At 59.1% G+C, this 18,524-nt stretch overlaps 1 protein-coding gene across 4 annotated transcripts in view; it reads right to left on the reverse strand.

Annotated features, from left to right (window-relative positions):
• Positions 1-5,067: 5,067 nt before the first annotated feature.
• Positions 5,068-18,524, reverse strand: part of CTDP1 (CTD phosphatase subunit 1) — a 57,359-nt gene continuing 43,902 nt past the window's right edge. Inside the window, exons 12-14 of one of the 4 annotated variants that reach the window (XM_058691749.1) lie at positions 16,991-17,151; positions 14,126-14,185; positions 5,353-5,624 (exon numbers count right to left, since the gene is read on the reverse strand). In XM_058691749.1, coding sequence (XP_058547732.1) covers positions 5,483-5,624; positions 14,126-14,185; positions 16,991-17,151 — 363 coding nt within the window. In that variant the 3' untranslated portion in view covers positions 5,353-5,482. Of the gene's footprint in view, positions 5,625-9,434; positions 9,843-14,125; positions 14,186-16,990; positions 17,152-18,524 lie in introns of those variants that run through there. The other 3 variants (XM_058691750.1, XM_058691752.1, XM_058691751.1) reach the window with 3 other exon arrangements.

Below are 18,524 nucleotides of genomic sequence, written 5' to 3' on the forward strand. Positions count from 1 at the left end.
GAACTCAGGCCAGGGGCGACTTCTCCTGGGTGGGCTTTCAGGCGACATCACATCAAGACACCAGTTTCCCGACCGCAGGGGCTCAGGAAACACGCTAACGTGCGCGGCAAGAACCAGGAGCTGTGGTTAAGAAAGACGACAGGGTCTCAGTCTGGAGCCAAATTGGGGCAAGTTTCGTGGCGTGGGGGCAGCTGACCCTCCCGTGGACAGGTGGTTCCCACGAGTCCGTGCCGAGCACTTTCTGGCCCGGAGACCACCTGCTGCCAACTCATTCTTCTACTTTGCTACAGATGACGGTAAACGCTAACTAAAAGCACGGCCGGGTCGCGGCTTGTGCTTGTCCCTCCCGGGTGCACGGGCGGCCCTGGTCCTCTTATTGCAAAGGAGCCTCATTCTGTGCATCTTTATGGAACATTTCAAACACACACACACACACACACACACACAGAACTCCAGCCTCACAGCTGATAAACCCCGACGTGCTCTGTCCTTTAATACCTCTGTGTGCCCCCCTCTGTCTTGTAGCATTTTGATACAAATCCCAGACATCCTATCATTGCCATCATATCTCAGTAGTTCTAAAACGCAGGGGCTCTTCACTGACTGTTCTCTGTAAGTGATGAATCACTGAATTCTATTCCTGGAATAATTGTTACACTATATGCTAACTAACTTGCATTGAAATAAAAAATAGTGGAAAAAAGAAAAAAAGCAAAACAAAATAAACAAAACATAGGGATTCTTTAAAAAGTACATCATCTAAAGTAAGTGAATACTCCATAAACATCAGCTCTGTACAGCTGTCTGTGTGGACTCCCGCTCGTCTGAATTAGTAACCCAACAAGCCCACGCGCGGGGATGGGTTGATACGCTTCTTGGGTCTCTAACCACGAGGTTCCCTCCATTTCTTTTTTTTTTCTTACAAATTATATTTTGAAGAAACCAGGTTGTCTGTCTGATTTCCCACAATCTGGATTTTGTGTGTTGGGCATCGATGATGATAAGACACAGACGCACTTGGAACGCATGGCACCGAGCACAAGAGGCCAGTGTGAGAAGCTGCACACAGCGAAAGGCCACACTGGGAAAGGCAACACTATGGAGACAGTAGGAACCCGGGGGGGGGGGGGGGGGAGGGGGGGGAGCGGGGGGGAGGGGAGCGTCAGGGGACAGGCTGGGGGGAAGGACAGCAAAACTACGTGTGATGCTGTCTGGTGGTCTCATGACATCATACATTTGTCCAAACCCACGGGATGGCCACCCAGTTACCCTGATGCAAACTGTGACTCTGGGGGACTCTGGCAGGTCGGCGTGGGTCAGCAGTGGCAAATGCGTGACTCTGCTGGGGATCCTGATGGGGAGGCTCCGCGTGTGTGGGAACCAGGAATCTAAGGGAGGTCTCTGCGTCTTCCCCTCAACTTTGCTCTAACCTTAAGTTGTTCTAAAAACTAAAGTCTATTAAAATAATATGCATAGGTAGACAAACAGCACACTGAAATGTCAATGTGGTTAGCTTTGGGAGCAGAATTCTAGCAATTTTTCTTCATCTTTCATTTGTATATGCTAAAAGGCCACAGGTTAATTTTAAAAATCAAGGCAAACGATTGTAGTAAAGAAAACGCTAGATGCGATGATCGAGTTGAGTGAGTTTTCTCCTGTTTCCTTTTCTGTACTTGAAAGGTTTTCCACCTGGACAGCACTTTCAAAATAGAAAAGGTTTGCTTAAAGACCAGACTGTGCCCTTGAACGTGAGCACATGCGTGTGCGCATACCAGGCAGGCTCTGGCTGGCTGGCTTGGATTTCGTTGTAAAACTAACGGCTTTATGCACACGCGATTCCCATACCTTGAGGCGTGCCCTTCTCGTGTACACCCCGCGTGACTCCCAGGGCATTCGGAGTATAAAACCCTCCAGGCCGGAGCCTCCGGCCAGTGCACAGAGGCCCAGGCGGGTCGGCTTATGCCTCCAGGGGGAGCTGGCCTGCACACGGGGAGGCTCACGGTTGTTTTCTAAACATGAGAAATTCAGATGGGACAGGAGATCCACTCATATTTACGCAAAATTTCAACACTGGTTCCCAAGAAATAAAAATTTCATTAATTTCCACTGTTACAGATTTTTGAAAGTTTGAAAACAAAAGGCTAAAATTTATCATCTACTCGTGCAGACTTCTGGGGACCTAAGGAGTTCTCCCTTCCAGCTCCTGCTTAGGGACGTCCTCACGGCCGCATCGTGGATCCGAGTTCCCAAATGCGATGTTCGGGGAGGCAGGCTCGCATCTCCTAAAACCTCTTGGAGAGGGTTCACCTGGAGCACGGAAGGCTCGTGTCCGTGTGTTCCCGACCAGAGTGCACTCGGTGCTCCTCTGCAGCCCCAGCCCGCCCTCCCACCGCCCGGCCCGGCTCTGCAAGAGCCCCACGAAACATTTTTTTTCCCTTAATGTTTATTTGTTTCTGAGAGAGGGCAGGGGAGGGGCAGAGAGAGGGAGGGAGGATATCAAGCAGGGTCCGCTCCGTCAGCGCAGAGCCCGAACCCACAGATTACCAGATCATGACCTGAGCCAAAATCAAGAGTTGGACACTCAACTGACTGAGCCCCCCGGTGCCCCAAGAGCAGCATTTGAAGCAACTATGTGGTTGACTTGGCTGCTGGGATTCCCCCGAGACGCGTGTGCTTGGATGAGGGAGCCAGAGGGCAGGGGTGACTGGCGGCCCCACTGCCCCTCTGAAGAGAAGGCCCGACCAGGACAGCTGCCTGACCACTCATGTGCCTGGAGGGAGGAGGATTTGAGTCCTCAGTTTAAAGACGTATTTTCTCTTCATCTGGGGCACAAATGCATCGTTAACAGTGACAAGACCACCAGAGGCCAGATGATGGGGAGCAGACCACCGTGGGTGGGGCTGGGAGGCCCCACAGAGGGCACCGCAGGCCCTGCTCCTGCCTGGCCGCCCCCAACCCCCCCAGGCCGTGGGCCGAGCGGGTCCCCAGGCGTCCCCCACAGCAGAGCCTCGCTGCAGACGGGCACGTCCCCACACGGACACCCGCTCTGGGGAACACCACCGGTCACATCAAGTCCAAGTGCCCAGAGAAAACTACCACCCAGCAGAAAACAAGGACATCCGGGGCTGCCCGGAGTCCTGACCAGCATCACGGCCCCTGGCACACCCTTCCCAGCAGGTGAAGACGTGTCTTCGGGATGACTTGTCAGCCTCCGTGTCTTTCCTGCTCAGGTCAGCTCGCAACTGGGCCTCCAATCGTCCCCCCCCGCCGACCGGTGTCTCCTTTTCCCAGGGCCTCGGCCCTTCTTTGCTGGGGACACCAGGTCTGGGTGTTGGGTCTTCACATTCTACCACCGGCATTGTCCTGTCACTCGTCGGAGCACTCGGGGCCCTGGGGCCTCTGAGCACTGAGGAGCTGTCTTCTGGTCTCCCTCCAGGACCCGCGGGGAGGGGCCCAGCCAGCTGAGATGGACACAGCTGGTCACCCACCCTCCTGGGTGTGCAGAGACCAAGGTGTCGTCCAGGTGTGACAGCAACCAGCAGCCCAGGACCACGGACGGCCCCACAGCCTCGGCTCAGACACACTTTCCACTCGGTGTGAGCAATGCCGTGAGTTAGCACTGAGCCCTTTTAGAAACCACGGCCTCAGAGACCGTGGGTGTTCACGGAGATCTCAAACATCTCAAACTTACCAGATTCCCGGTTACGCAGTCTCCGTTTCTGTGCTAACAGGGCCGTCAGAGACAGCCCTCGCCTTCCAAGCCCAGCCCTGGAAACTTTGGTTACTGCTGTTGTGGAGAATAGCAGTAACCTGCTATTCTATAGCAGGTTATTCTATATAGTAACCTGCTATAAACGTACCTACGCTTACCTTGCTGAAGAGAACAAGACAATGACGGTGCTCTGATTCCTGGACATCTGCCTGCCTGCCCCTGTCCTGCACCCGTGCTGATACCCCCACCCAGCCTCTGCCTGTCACCAGAAGCACGAATGGGGTCTGACCGTCACGCCCAGTGCGCAGGCCTCCTGAGTGCGAGCAGTAGAGAGGAGGAGGAGGATTCAGGTTCTGGACCATGCCCGAGTATGCAGTGAACACCTAGAACCGGCCATACCTGAGGCTCCATTCATCGCTTCTCAGGCAAGTGAGGGATGTAATGAGACAAACCCACCGGAGCCGTGGTTCTGTCACCTGCAGCTGAAGTCCACATGCACAGCACACAGCATAACCTGACACATTACTTCTGATTCAGTAGTTAGTCTAGGAAACAGGGAGGACTCAAGGCTTGTGCTACGGATCGGGACTGGAGAAGGGACATCTTTCACTTCCGACACTAATTCAACAAGGCCGTCTTTAAGCAGCACCTGTCGTAACGCTGCTGGCCCCAGTCCCAGGTCAGCCTGCCTTCCCCACAGGACCGAAGGAGGCATCGGCCGCAGTGCCGTGAACACATCCTGGGTCGCCCACAGCCCCGAGCCCAGACAGCGCCAGCAGCAAGGGTGCTAAGGGGCCCTTTCAAAGGGAGCGTGAAGACGAATTAACCGCCAGCACCTCCCCGTGGGCATCGTGGACCAAGGCTACTGCCCACACGTCTCTGGACAACAGAACCTGAAGACAAGGCCACCGGGTGCAGGACCAGCTCTTAACTACAGCTGCATGAACTCAGGGCCAGTGGGTCAGACCCCGTGACCCAAGGGACAGGGATGATGCACAATCAAGCTGTCAGGGAAAGGGGGCGGGGGGCACATCCTACGATGAACGCTGTTCTCCAGCTTGTCAGCCAGGATCAGAGCTGCCTTGTTTTCTGGGCTTAGATCCGAGGCTCACGAAGCTTAGCAACTATAAATAACAACGATCCTTTACATTGTTAATGCTTTGGTACAAGCTTTTGAAAAACTCCTAAATGGCAGAAACTCCTGACTAGCAGCCACGGAATGGCCTAGACGGGTAGGTTAGGTGGTCTGTTTTCCTGTGCAGACTTCCAAGGCCTGACCAGATACCCGGAGCGACCCGACACGCAGTGTCCTCTGCCCTACAGGTGGCGGGCGGGGTGGTCATCGCACCAAGAACGAGCTTATAAAAAGGAGTTTTATTAAATGAAAGAAAAATCTGCTCGGTGGGTCAAATGCGAAATAGATATACAAAAACTTTACACCCGTGTCCCGGAGGAGGAAGGCCCCGTGCGCTGGCCCGGACCCGCCCCCGCCACCCCGAGTCCTGCCTGCCCATCCCGCAAGAGGCTGCGAGGGGCGTGGCAACATCTTTGGCACACGGCCTCCCGGGACACTGTCCCTTAGAAAAGTAGACTTTCCATAGTAAAACCTCTAAAAACACCTATTTCTGCAAAATTATGTGTTTCTGTAAGTGGAGCTCTGCAAATATACACGTCTTTCTGGAGAAAAGGAGACCCCATCCGAGGGCCCGCGTGGCCGGGAGCCATCAGGGGCCGGAGCAAGACGCGTGCGTCTGTTGAGCACCCCGCAGGTCACATGAGGTCGTTGAGCTCTGCCTCCAGTGCCGCGGCCATCTCGTCCGCCTCCGAGCTGCTGCCCTCCTCGTCCTCCCCGCTGGACTCCCCGCTGGACGCACTGCCGGTGTCCTCTTCGGGCAGCTTCCGCTTGTGGCCCCTGCAAGACAGGCGCATGCCGTGACACGCTCGCAGGGGCAGGCACACGCACACCGGGACACACACGCGCATCAGCACCCACACACCTCGGGACGCACCCACGCAGCGCGGCGCTGTCCCGTGGGGCCATCGATGCAAAAGCGCTGTCACAGTTTCAGTGCGAGGAGGAGTTGGAGCCGGGGGTCAAAACCGCGCGGGGCCAGCAGGCCCGGGACATGCTCTGTCTGTTCCCATGCCGCCAGGCCCCCGCATCCAGAGGTGGCCCGGCAGCGATAGTCACGGAGTCATGGAGGAGGTGACAGAGCGCCCATAACCGTACGGCTCGTGGGGAGAGGAGTGCGGACCGGTGGGAGGCCTGGAGGGCATGCCCCTGCTGTCCGTGTCCGGCCCCTGCCCTCCCCCAGGGGAGCCCTTGCAAACCGCCTTCTCCCCAGAGCTCCAGACACTGTCACCTCTGATTGGCCCCAAGGAGAACCAGACGGGAACAAATGTGCAAAGCACGACTGGAGAGGCTGGGTCGGCTGTGGGAACTACTAATGCCATTCTGCAGACACGAAAGCCAAGGCACATCCCAGGGGACCAGACGGGACTGTCACCCGGTCCGGCCCGAAAACTCCACTTTCTTTAGGCGGCTTAAGAGGAATTACCCTGATGACCAATGACGCCACGATGGTGGCGGCTGCCTCCGTCCTCGGGACAGAGTTGGCGGACTCAGACCAGACTGTGCCCGTGAGATTTCCGCAGCACGGGGCCCGCGGTGGGCACAGCACTCCCCCAGGAGGTGCCCGCTAGCCCCGAGTGGTGTCCCCAAGCCGAGGAAAAGCGGCCTGACCACACGCCCGCCCTGGGTCTCCCCTCACACAGGGGCACCTGGGCCTCACGAGTCAGCCCCCCTGTCTCTTGTGCTGTGATGGTGGGGACACAGGCAGGCCCTGAAGATTTTCTGGCGCGCGCACACACGCGAGTGCGCACACACACACACGGCAGCCGCACACAGGCGTGTATATACTGAGGCACATGCAGCACACACACAACGTAGAGAACCACACAAGTACAGGAAATTGGAGACCACGGTGCTGGTGGAAGGAAAGGCGTACAATTTATTTAAGAGAAATACCGCCAGCAAAACCAGATGGAACAAAAGACACGTTGCTGATCGGTCACCGTCCCACCTAAGAGGAGGATGTGCCTGCAGCAGACAAGGCGCCGGGAGCCTGCCGGGAGGCCGGCAAGGACACCCAGAAAGAGCAGCCCCTGGACTGTCCCTCGCGCCCCAGGCTCTACCGCGTGCGTGACCGCCAGGGCGGCAGTGCCCTCACCCGACCCACCAGAGCACTTTGTCAGTGCCACCCGTTCAGTCCAAAGTTTAAATGACCATTGTTTTCCCATCGGCTGAATATTTTCTAAGGAAACAAACATTTACGCTGTTACAAAAAACAAGCTGGGCTCAACACTGAAGTGCAAAGTGGGTTTCTCTTATCAGCATCTGACCATTAAGACGTAGGGTTGCTCCCTTAGGGGATCTCTGGCAAACATACAAGCAAAACCGGTGTAAAGGGTTTCTGAGCACAGGGATGCTTCAGGGAAATCACCCCAAACACTAGGCCGTAGGCCTCCTTTGCCCTCGGCCCCCTGGAGGGCGGCGTGGCCTCAAGGCTCTTGGCCCGCTGCAGTTCTGGGGACGCGCGTGCGTGGCTGCTGTTTTCCGCTCCGGCCGTTACGGTGTTGGCGGAGCGTGGGACGCCCGGCAGCACCAGGATGCACTCGGGCACAGGAGCCACGAGGTGCCCTTCCCGGGTGCGATGCCGGGCGCGTGGTGGGCCCGCGGCCACGCCTGCTGAGGGGGTCCCGCCCGCGGACCTCATGCCCGGCTCCCATTCGCACGGAAGAAGGGGCTGTTTGGGGGCCCCATGTGCAGCGGCTCACGCCCCCCAGCTCTCTCTGGGGGCGAATGGTGTGGACCACCTCCTGCCCCGTTTTACGAGCTGGTGTGTTGGAGCGTTCGGTCCCGAGAGCTCTTTACGTAGCGCGGACGGCAACTATTTCTCAGGCGTGTGCCGCACAGATTTGTGCTTCTCACACTCCGAATGGTGAGAAGTCTTAGGACTATCAGTACAAAACTGACCACGTAACCTGAGGTCACAAATACTTAGGTTTTCTTCGCAATCTGTTGTGAGTCGGCCTCTGAGTTCATTTCTGAGGCAGGGTTGAGATGAACCCTGCATCTGGACACCTGTGGCAGCACCGTTTAGTCAAAAGGAAACTTGAAGAAACGTACACAGAAATACATATGGATATACACGCCCATGTTCAGGGAAACCTGCAGTTTGAAGGAAGACAAGAAACCCCCCAAACGATGTAGAGACGAGAAAGTCTTCGTTTGGGCAGAAGAGACCACAAGCAGAGCCACACACACGAGGTCAGAAAAGATCTGCGAGACGAGGCCACGTGTGACCTAAGACCTACGAAACAACCCGCTTTCGAACTGGTAACACAGGAAGTAACCTAATGGAGAGAAACGCTCCCAAATCAGAACACAACTGACCGAATAAACTCAAAATGGACAGAAGCCCTGAGAAAGACACCAGGGACTGTAACTGAGGTGATCGGTGGGCCTGCTCAGGCTGCAAAAGTGAACACGAGAGGCCGGAGCCCCGAGGAGCAGGGACGGCGTCCGTGGCTGCAGCACGTGGGCTGTGTGGCTGGCGCCGGGCGCCCATCTGTAGGGCCAGAAGCTCTGGTTGGGCCCAAACCAGGGCAGACATGAGCCTGAGGAGACAGGTAGCTCAGCAAAGGGTTAATTTTGGATTTGTAAGATGTCCTGAAACAAAAGCTGTTTTAAGCACAATTACTCTGAAGCCTCTGGGATGACTGTCCTTTTGCTGAGTGGTGACAAAAACAGAGACGTGTTTAGAAATGACACGTAGGCGTAGATGAAACAGACCGCCGCCCGTAAAAATGTCAGGTGGCCACCTAATTCCCATAAAAAGGGGTGTGCACTGTCCATACTACTGTATGTGAACACCACCGACAGAAATAACGTCCATGAGCCCTGCCCGGGGAAAAGAGTGGGTGGGCCCCGAGGCCTCACAGGGACGCACCGGGCGGTCACGATGCGTGTGCGGCCCGCACTCCCCAGGCCCCCAGACCTACAGCATAGGAACACCCGTCCCGGCTGCTGGTGAACGGTGCTGGCTGTGCCCCATCCCCCGGGCACCCAGCTGGGCCCCAGGCCTGCAGTGTGAGAGGAGGGGTGGGGGGTGAAGTCTGTGTCCCACCAGGGCGCGCTCACCAGCGGCAGCTCCCCCGGCACGATGACGCGTCACCCAACCTAACCGTGAGCACCGTCAGAGCAGCTCTGTGGCCCGCGCCGCAAGGTTTCCCAAGCAACGAGCGCGAGCCATCTCCCGTGCCTCCTGATGCAAATGGTCTGCTCTTGGCCCAGAGCCGGGCCCGCATCCAAGTTCCCTTTTGTCCCTTTGACAGCTTGACACAAAAAGCAAAAACAGAGAGGAGACAGCTGCTGCCCGCGGGGACGAAGGCCCCCAGGCTCAGGAAACAGCCGGACCCTCTGCGGAGGGGGGACCGGGAACCGTGGAGAAGCTCGGCTCCCCAGGCAGAGGCGGGGAGCACCTGCAGGCAGGGCCTGAGGGGAGAGGAGGGACCCCCCCACCCCCAAGAGCAGCACCAGGGCAGGACAGGAGTGAGCCGTCAGAGCAGCCACCTTACAACAACGACCTTACAACAACGATACTGTGTGACAACATCTTTTGTGGAAACGTCTGACCTGCACCTGGGACACCTGGACAGGCTCACTGCGGCAACGTCCTCGTGCTCAGACACCTCCCGATGACGCGGAGTGCTGGCATGGGGTGACACGAGCCCTCTTTTCCACCAAATCCGTGAGGTGGGTGTTGTCGCTCCCATCGGTGGCCGAGGAGACCGCACAGCCACATTCCTGCGGGGCTGGACCACACACGACCCCACGCAGGTGCCGGGTACGTCAGAGACACGGTGCACCCGTCCTGCAGATCAAGGGCTCTCCCGCAACAGGGTCGTCTTGCAGGGAACTAACAGAGGGAGCGAGAGAACACAGATGAGCCCCACTCGGGTGGTCGTGCGGGGTGTTCCCACGGAGCCCAGTGCGTGGCTCAAGACCAGGGAAAGACGGTCAGTGCCCAGGTGGCAGTGCGGTGTGCTAAGGCTGGTCTCACCCTTCCTGTGACAAAGCAGAACATGAGACGGACTGAGAAGAGAGAAAACCCTTACTCCTGGTTAAGTAACATTCGGAGAATAAATTTTTATACACGATTAAATTTTAGTAATTAAAAAGCACCTCAGGCCTGCAGGTCACGGCTAACAAACGCCTGTGAACGACCAAAGCTTCGTCTCCCCTCAGCACAACACACGTTTATGTTGTTTTTACAGCCACGTGTGCGGTTCCGCGGAGAAATGCGAACAGATTTAACGTGGAGAAAACGGAGAGCTGGAAACCCTCTCACGTTCAGGGTGGAAAAAACCCTCCCACGCTCAAGGCGGGAAATAGCACGAACAGGAACAAACTTCCTCCCGGACGCTGCAGCTTCCGAGCACACAGTTCCACTGGCGCCCCAAGTGCGCCGAGTTACGGACACGGATGTCTCAGGGACCAAGGTAAACACACGCCGGCATCTGACCAAGGACCCCCAAACGGTGCCCACAGGGCATGTACTTTTCAGCTCACCGGTTAAGCCCGCTTGGTTTCCCGGCAGAAAGAAGCCACAGGGCTGCACGCGGCGAGGTCACCGTCTCGACTAACAAGCCTTTCTCCTGTGTGTGCGGGTGCGGGACAGCCCGGTCTGCATCCTGCAGAACGGTGACGCGCAAGGCGGACCGAACACGTGCACGGCGCGAAGCAAGCGTGGGCACCAGTGGGCACAGTGGGAGCCTGCTCACCTCTGAGGACAGACGCCAGCAGCGGCCGGCGCCTCAGACACAACTGCAGGGAACCCGCTCCTCGCCGTGAGTGGGGACACAGGCAACCGGGTCACCTGACCCACGGGCTCGGGCCTTGCCTGGGCCGCGGGGGGGGGGGCAGCCAACCCCCACCGCGCGCTTCGTGCCGTCACAGCGGCGGCGGCCCCCAAGGTGCTGGCTCCACCTGGCCCGGCAGCAGGACTCACCTATCCTGGGCAGGACAGGTGTCTCGCTCAGGGAAGCCAGGCTTAGCGAGCGCGAGTGAGTACATAACCCGGAGTAACCCGGTTACCCGGCAACCAGGCTTATCGAGTAGATGACGGGAGTGGCGGCTGGGGCATGAAGCGTGTCCTCAGTGAGTCCTGGACACGGATGAGCACAAGAAGCCCTGCTCTGTGCGACCAGGACACGGAAGGGCCCGGAACAAAATCGAGGCCTCTCACTCTGACAGACGGGCAAGGTTAAAACACAGCATATTTGACTTGATTCGGTGGTTTTGCCACAATCCTGCATGGAGCACGCTCCCCAAACGCAGGTGAACAAGAGGTGGGCTCGGGGCTCCGGGTGCCCCAGCCTGACGGGCGGCAGGAAGGCTGTGCTGCTTTCCCGACGGACAGGCAGGCTCCTGTCACCGAACGCCAGTCGGAGGTGAATTTCCACAAGCGTCTCGAGACCTACGGGAGCCCCCGCTTTCCGACAAGCGCCCTCGCGGGACGGCCCACGCAGGCAGCGGCTTCAGCACACGTGCCTTCAGGGACCCGTGGTCGGCAGTCAACACGCAGGTGTCAGGGCGGGGGAGGGACGGTCCCCAAAGCACAAGCGTTTGGATCCCCTTCGCTGTGACTGGTTTTGGAAAGCCTGACGACTGACGCGAAGTTACATGTAACGAGACGACTTCTAACACCTCGCAGGGAAGGGCAGGACGGCCGCCGGTGCCCCTCTTCGTCACCTCCCCGTCCACGTCCTCACGTCCTCGTGCAGCCTCACCGGCACCGCCGTCGGCAGACGGGTGGGCTCACGGGCGCTCACTGTGACCCCACACTGTGCAGGGCCCTGAGGAAGAAGTCCTCCCCGTGACCGACAAACGGGTCACCATCTGTTCTCGGGTCACGGGTCACACGACCCACTCATGCTGGTTACGCGCATGTTCACCCCGGCCCTCGTGCACTTCTGATCCTGCTCCTTCCTTCCTGCCTCCTCTGCACGAAACCAGCACACCCCACGTGACGCCCCAGGATGGGGGCCGTCCCCTCGGACACCCTTCCCCGCCCGGACCCCGCGTCACGCCCTCACAACCGACGGCGGTTTCCCTGGTCGCATGCCGGTGCAGACTCGCCGCCCAGCTCAGAACCCGTGCTTCCTTCCTGCGCTGTCACGCACGGTCCACCTACGTGTGCCGCACGCGGCCACGGTCGCTACCTTCCGTCCCTTTGTGTCCTGCGGAGCGGCTGAGGGGAGAGGCTCACAGCACGTCGCGCTGGCCCGCCCGCTTGCCACGTCTCCCGAAGCCTCTCGTTCCCACGGCCTCGGCGTGGGCGCCGGCAAGCATCGCGCTTCTCCACACCACGGGCCCGACGGTTGCGTCCACGCTGCCTCACGCAACTGCTTTTTCTCTCCACTCGGTGAAGAAAGGACAGAACTCAGAATTCTTCCTGCCTGCCTATCACCCGCTCACCCCCACGGGGCTCGCTGCTGTCCGCGTGGACGTGGGTTCTCAGCTCTGTCCGGGTCATCGGCTCCGTGACCGAGGAGCTCCCTTCGGAGTTTCCCGCGAGGGCAGCGAGTTCTCTCAGTTCTCGGCCGGGACGTCTTCTCTGAGCTTCGTTTGCGCCACAGCTCCGCCTGGCTGACAGCCTTCTCTCCCGCGTGGCAGCGTGCTGCCCGGGGGCCTGGGGCCTGTGCAGTGTCTGATGAGAAGCGGCTGCCGGGCCCGCGGCGCCCTCGTCTGCCTTGCGCGCTTCCACCGTGATGCGTCTGGGTGTGGCTCTCTGTGCTGAGCCTGCTTGGAGTCCGTCAAGATTTCGGGACGTGTTAGAACGTCTTCTATCCGATCTGGGAGGTTTTCTGCCCCTGCCCCTCCCCTCCGCGCTCCGACGGCTCCTGCTGTGCGAAGGTCGGCGCGCTAACTGGGGCCCCGCGTCTCTGAGCGCGCGCTCCCCTGCTCGTTCTCTCTTCCGTGGTTCGGACGGACCCCCGGAGCACATTTTCTTCCTCGCTGCCCTTCTCAGCACTGTCCCTGTACTAGCTCTCGTCTTCCCGCATGGCTCCTCCGGCCCGGAGCGCGCCTGGGGTGGCCGTCGGGAGTTGCTCTGTGAGCTCGGACGTCGGGCCGCACTCCTGGGCGTCTTCCCTTGAGTGGAAGCGGCCGGGTCCCGCCTCTCGGGCCAGGGCAGTTGCTGCGGCCTGGTGACTGGTGAGCTCGTTTTCCTCTGAGGCCCAGGGCACAGCCCGTTAGAAGAGAAAAGCATGTTAAAATGAAGCCATGGCGACACCAACATTCACCTGTCGTGTTGGCCGTTAGCTGCCACCAAACACCGTGCCACAGAAAATGAGCGTCATCACCTGCTCTCATGGAAAACCATTCGGCCTTCCACGGAGGCACGAGGCCACCAAGTGCCGGCCTAGAAACGCACGTGAGGAGCACACGCACACACAAGCACGACCGGCACACGTGGTGTTCACTCCAGCTTCGTGTGAAACAGCAGGAGACAAAACCACGTACGAGATACAGGGGAGGTGGCTCTTAGAGCGAGGTCAGGGGGCAGGGCCACGACCCGACTACAGGGAACAGAGGGGGTGCACATCCTAAATTACACCCCAGGTGCCAGAGCCACTGCTGGCCACACGGGGGAGATGCCCCACTAGCTTCCACAGGACAGGACGTCCTCGGGTCAGCAACGCCCCAGACTTCTGTCCCGGCCACACGCCTGCCCGGGGCTGAAGGGGACCCCGCCCGGGGCCACCGACACCACAAGCACCTTTCACGTGTGCCAGTGCCCCAGAGCATTTTAGTGCCGTCCGTCCCGACGCGGCAGTGAGACTGGGGGAACCTTCTGGAAGGACGAGACCTGCCCAGACTGTGGGGAGAGCCCCCCCAGCTGTCCGTACGTCTGCAGCGCAGGCTGGGAAGGGGGAGAGAGCCAGCGGGACTGGGCGGTGTGAGCCCGGGACGTGTGTCAGCGATTAGCCGTCAGCCGTGGATTTCTGTAATGTGAGAGTTACCGACCACGTTATGCTATGTTCTTTGGCCGTTAACCAATTAATAACTGGTTTGGCAGAAATACTGTCCTTTTCGCGTGTCTGCCAACTCCAGAAGCGATGGACGTAGAGTCTTACATCGAGTTCTAAGTCGCCTCTGCTGAATGCGAGCACAGAGCGCCGCGGAGGTCCCAGTGGGAGACCCGGGCCACCGTGCCCGTGCCAGCCGCCTCACCAAGCGGTGGGGACAATGATGCATCTGTACAGTGTCGCGAACAATTTGAAGGTAACTCATTTGAGCAAATGCTTTTCAAACATATACTTGACTTTTTCGTCTCAGAGACTGACCTCAAGGAGCGAGCGTACCCCACAAGCACTGTGAATAAAACGGCATCCGATGTCGCTGATCTGAAAAAAGAACGAATCATTTCTTGGTAGACAAGTAAAAATTACCACCCTTCTCCTTCCAGTAAAACTGGCTTTCAGGTTCAAGGGACAAGAAGATCCGTGGCGCCGCTTGGCCTCGTGGAACCAGCAGGAGGCGATGCCGAGCAGACCTTCCTGTGGGAGCCAGACCTGCATCACTGCCATCACACGCGGGGAAATCATGAAACAAAGGCCTCCCACGTGCAAAACACAACACAGAAAAACCCAAAGCGTTTTAACTTCAAATAAAAATACCATCATGTAAAAACTTAAAAAAACTTCACTCCACCTCTAGTACCATTAAACGAGAGTAAAATACGGCCAGAAAACCACACTCGCCAACTTCCCTGGCAAAGAAAGAACGAGGCCCCCACGCCCGAGTCCCCCGCGGCAGCTGATTGGGACCCGCCACGCGCCCCGTCCGTCCGACCCCAGTGAAGGGTCAGAGCCGTGAGGCACGTCTGGAAACACTGAAGCTTTTCCGACAGCCACACGTCCAAGTTCCAAAGAATCAGGGACAGGCCGGGGTGGGGGGGGCCGGCCGACGGCTCTCTGGGGCAGAGCGGTTGCCGTCTGGGTGGCAAGTGGAAGAAAGCGCTGCGGGAAGTGAGAGACTCTGACTTATTCCCCAGCTCTCCGGACGCTCGGGGGCCGGGCTCCCAGGACGCCTGGCGCCCACCGGGGGCTCAGCCGCGCGTCTGGTCCTGCTCGGCCCGCGGCACCCACCACCACACACCTGAGGACCTCAAGCTCCTGTGGCCATGTCGGCACCTCCTGCGTGGACGCTGTCCACAGGACGGGCTGGACGCCGGGCTTCCTCTGCCTGCACAGGGCTGACCGCCGAGACACAGGACACCCAGCCCCTCGGGACCAGAACCGCACTGCTCCGCGGTCCCGTCCAGACGGCCAGCCCCCAAAACCACATCAAAGCAAAGGCTCTTTCCAGCAAGCCCCGGTGCCTCTTGTTTCTGGGCACACCGGAGCAGATGTGCACTCTCGGCCTGCCCAGCGCCTGCGTCCACTGCCCCACGAGCACAGGCTCCTTCCTGCGGGCTCCAGCCAGGCCTTTCTGGGTCTTTGTGAAAACTGCTCTGAATTATTTCCTACGTGACAGAGAAAACAAGCTCAACCAGAGCGCGCTCCCCATCTCTGAGAAGCCATCACCACCCTTGGCATCAGCCGGCACCACCACAGAGGGACTCAGAGTGCGCGGAAGGTCGGCTCCTCGGAAACCCCAGCGGGACCTCTGCATGGAGAAGGCGACACAGCTCAGCACAAGCATCGTGCTTCTCATCAAAGTTGTGTCCTAAGACGACCGGACAGCATTTCAACGTGGCTGGAAAGGTCTGCCGTGGGACCAGCAGGACGGCCCCGTAGCACAGCTGCGGACGCACGGACCTTCTCCGAATAAAATTCCGACACACGGACAACGCATCTCTACGTCCCCTCCGTGTGCTGCTAGGATTTCTGGCCCGATCCTGTCTTCTAAGTGGACTGGCTCCAGTACACCAAACTCTCTTCAAAAGCACTTACTCACCTACAGAACGTCTTCGGGTCAGACCAGGTGGCTTATAAAGAAAAGAGCCCCCACACAAGCAAGGGAGGGGGGCTGTTATGTGCAGCTACGTGCACAGGCTGTGCCGGCCTGCCAACGGCCCCATTTCAAAGGGGAAAATGAAGACACGGGGAGGTTCAAGGACTCGCCCACGGTCGCATGGCTCACAGGAGGCTCCAGACGCGGTTCTTAAACCTGATACCTGGGACGCGTGTCTACTCGCTTCTCACGACGGCGGGGTCAGGCCCTGCGAGGAACCCCGGCCTGGCACGAGCAGCCGTCTGCTCGCACGGGTGGTGCCCAACACTCCCGCACACGAGGGGCGGGACGGAGACGCCCGTCAGCAGGGGAGAGAGGCTCGCGCAGCAGCAGGCAGACCCGGGGCAAAGCCGTCTGGACTCTGAGGGACACGACTCCCTCCCCGGGCTACGGAGCGCCCGCCCCGCGGTCAAGCAAGTGTGGACGGAGCGAGGAAGGCATCTCCCGATGTGCCAAATTCGTTGGCCTCCCACGCACCCTGGTCCACGAAGCTCCTGGAAGATGCATCTAGTCCACCGAAGTAAGAGAGCAAAGAAGACGCTGGAGCCGGGAACGGTGAAGGCCTCTCCGGAGGCGGAGACGACAGTCCCCAGCAGGCAGCAGGGCCCGAAGGGGAGGCTCGGGGCGCTCGGCACAGTGGTTCTGGCTCCGGGCAGACCGAGTTGAGCCGCGGCGGGGAGAATACTTAGAAAAAGGCAAAAAGGAAGGAAACTGAGCCGAGAGAACATGACGTGATGATCAAATCCAAGCGAGACAGAAAGGTGCTTCAGGAAAGACGTAGAATCCTGGCGCGCTCTTTGGTCCGGCACAAGACGCAGTCACGTGGACACTGAGCCACCACCAGTAGGCACGGTCAGGCCACCCGCGCCATAACACAGCCGGGCACGTGAAAAATCACCAACTGCGTCAAAACGTGCTGGCCATGGCGTCGTCCTGCCCTCCGCGGCGGGGCTGCCCGGGTCAGGCAGGCGGACGTCTTACCACTTACACTTACACAGGGGAAAGACCCAGGTCTCCGTGAGTAGCAACTGAAACAATAAAGACTGTGATAAAAATTCGCGTCACCGTCAACATAACATTCTGAAATGCTAAAGCCTGAAGAATCTGTCACGTTACCGCATCGCGCCTGCAGACCTCGCCTGGGCCGGCCCTCACCTGCCCCCCTCACCGGGCCCTCACCCGCCCCGCCTCACCTGGGCCCCCGGCCGTCTGCTGTGCTCCTCTCGCTGGATGCTGCGGCCTCGAGCGTGGCCCGGGGCTCCCGGGGCAGTGGCCGCTCCCGCGGCCCCTCCTCCTCCGGCCTCCTCTTCTCGCTGTCGCTGTCATCACTGCCCTCTCCTAGGATGTCATCCACCTGGCAAAGGGGGAGAGTCAGGGCACACACCCGACGCCTACGACCCGACCCCCACAGCAGGGCGGCGCGGCCCCATCTGGTCCCGACCACGTGCGCTCGCCTTGGGCATAGCTGTGAGTCTAGGAGCGTGCCGGGCCGAGCCCGAGATGGGTGACAGCCCGGACCTCTGCAGGTGGGACGTGAGGTGGGCCAAGAAAGCAGAGAAGGCCCAGGCCGTTCCTCTAGCCGGGGGGCCCTCCTGGGATCCCAGGACCCCTAGTGTGACCCTGGGGCGGGACATGCGGACAGCCCGACAGTCACTTCTCAGCGGCAAGACTCTAACAGGATTCTCTCTCCAGTGCGCTAACGAACGCTGTGGTGAAGAAATCAAAGCTTTCTGTTAAAATGCTCATGATCAGGAAGCCGCACTCGACTGCTTTCCAGGAGGCACTCTGGAGTCTGGGGAGGGGGACGGCGGCTGCCGCCAGTGGGGCCCAGCTGCGTCCCCAGAGGCTCAACAGAGGGTGCTTGTCCCCCTGCCTGCTCCAGGGCTCTTGTTTTCTCCCACAGACCTCACATTTAACCATTCACGGACGTGCCACGTGAGGGTGACGAGAACTAATGGCCATGGCCCAGGGTCAGCGCTCCCTGCTCCCCTGCAGCCTGGGGGAGGTCGGCTGCCCAGCAACCCGAGTGCCGGGCCCCCAGGGACGCCCACCGAGGGGATGGAAGTTGCCTCCTAACAGCCGTCGAATGGCAGAAGGAGCAGTGACGCCAGATTCGGGGGAGCCTGGAGACAGAAGATGGGGTTCTAGACTGGGTCCTGCTTTCCACCTGTCTGACCTTGGTCTCCGTGCCTTTCTCTCAGATCCACTGAGATCTCTCAGATCCATCTTTGTCTTTCAGCAAAGACACCGGAGGAGGTAAAAATCAGGTGGACAGGAGAGAAGAAGGGAAGGAAAAGGAGACAGCATACGGCCACTGCAGACACGTCATGCGTCGTGCCGATTCCTCTGGGTTTCCGAGCACCCGCCTCCAATTCCGCTCTTGGAACGCTGTTTTCTCAAAAAGCGATGCTTCACCGGCGCAACTGATACTGTTCTTTTTCTTGGTTCTAAGTTAATATGTGATGGAGAAATTGTACGGCCCCCCCGTCGGGTGGGCTGGGGGGTCGCACAGCCCACGGGCAGCACAGCCAGCCTTTCACAGACCCATTCGCGGTCACAGCAGCCGAGCCCAGCAGGCAGACGTTTCTGGACTCCACTCCCAGGCTCCGAAGCTCTGAGGCAACGCCTCTGTGACGTCCTGAACACCCGGACGAATGCCTGAGAAGTGCCAGACTGTGTCAAGATGGTAACATCGACTTACTTAAAAAGGCACGAAGTGGAGTTTGG

Source organism: Neofelis nebulosa, chromosome 11 (genome assembly GCF_028018385.1).
Source record: "Neofelis nebulosa isolate mNeoNeb1 chromosome 11, mNeoNeb1.pri, whole genome shotgun sequence".
Classification (NCBI taxonomy): domain Eukaryota; kingdom Metazoa; phylum Chordata; class Mammalia; order Carnivora; family Felidae; genus Neofelis; species Neofelis nebulosa.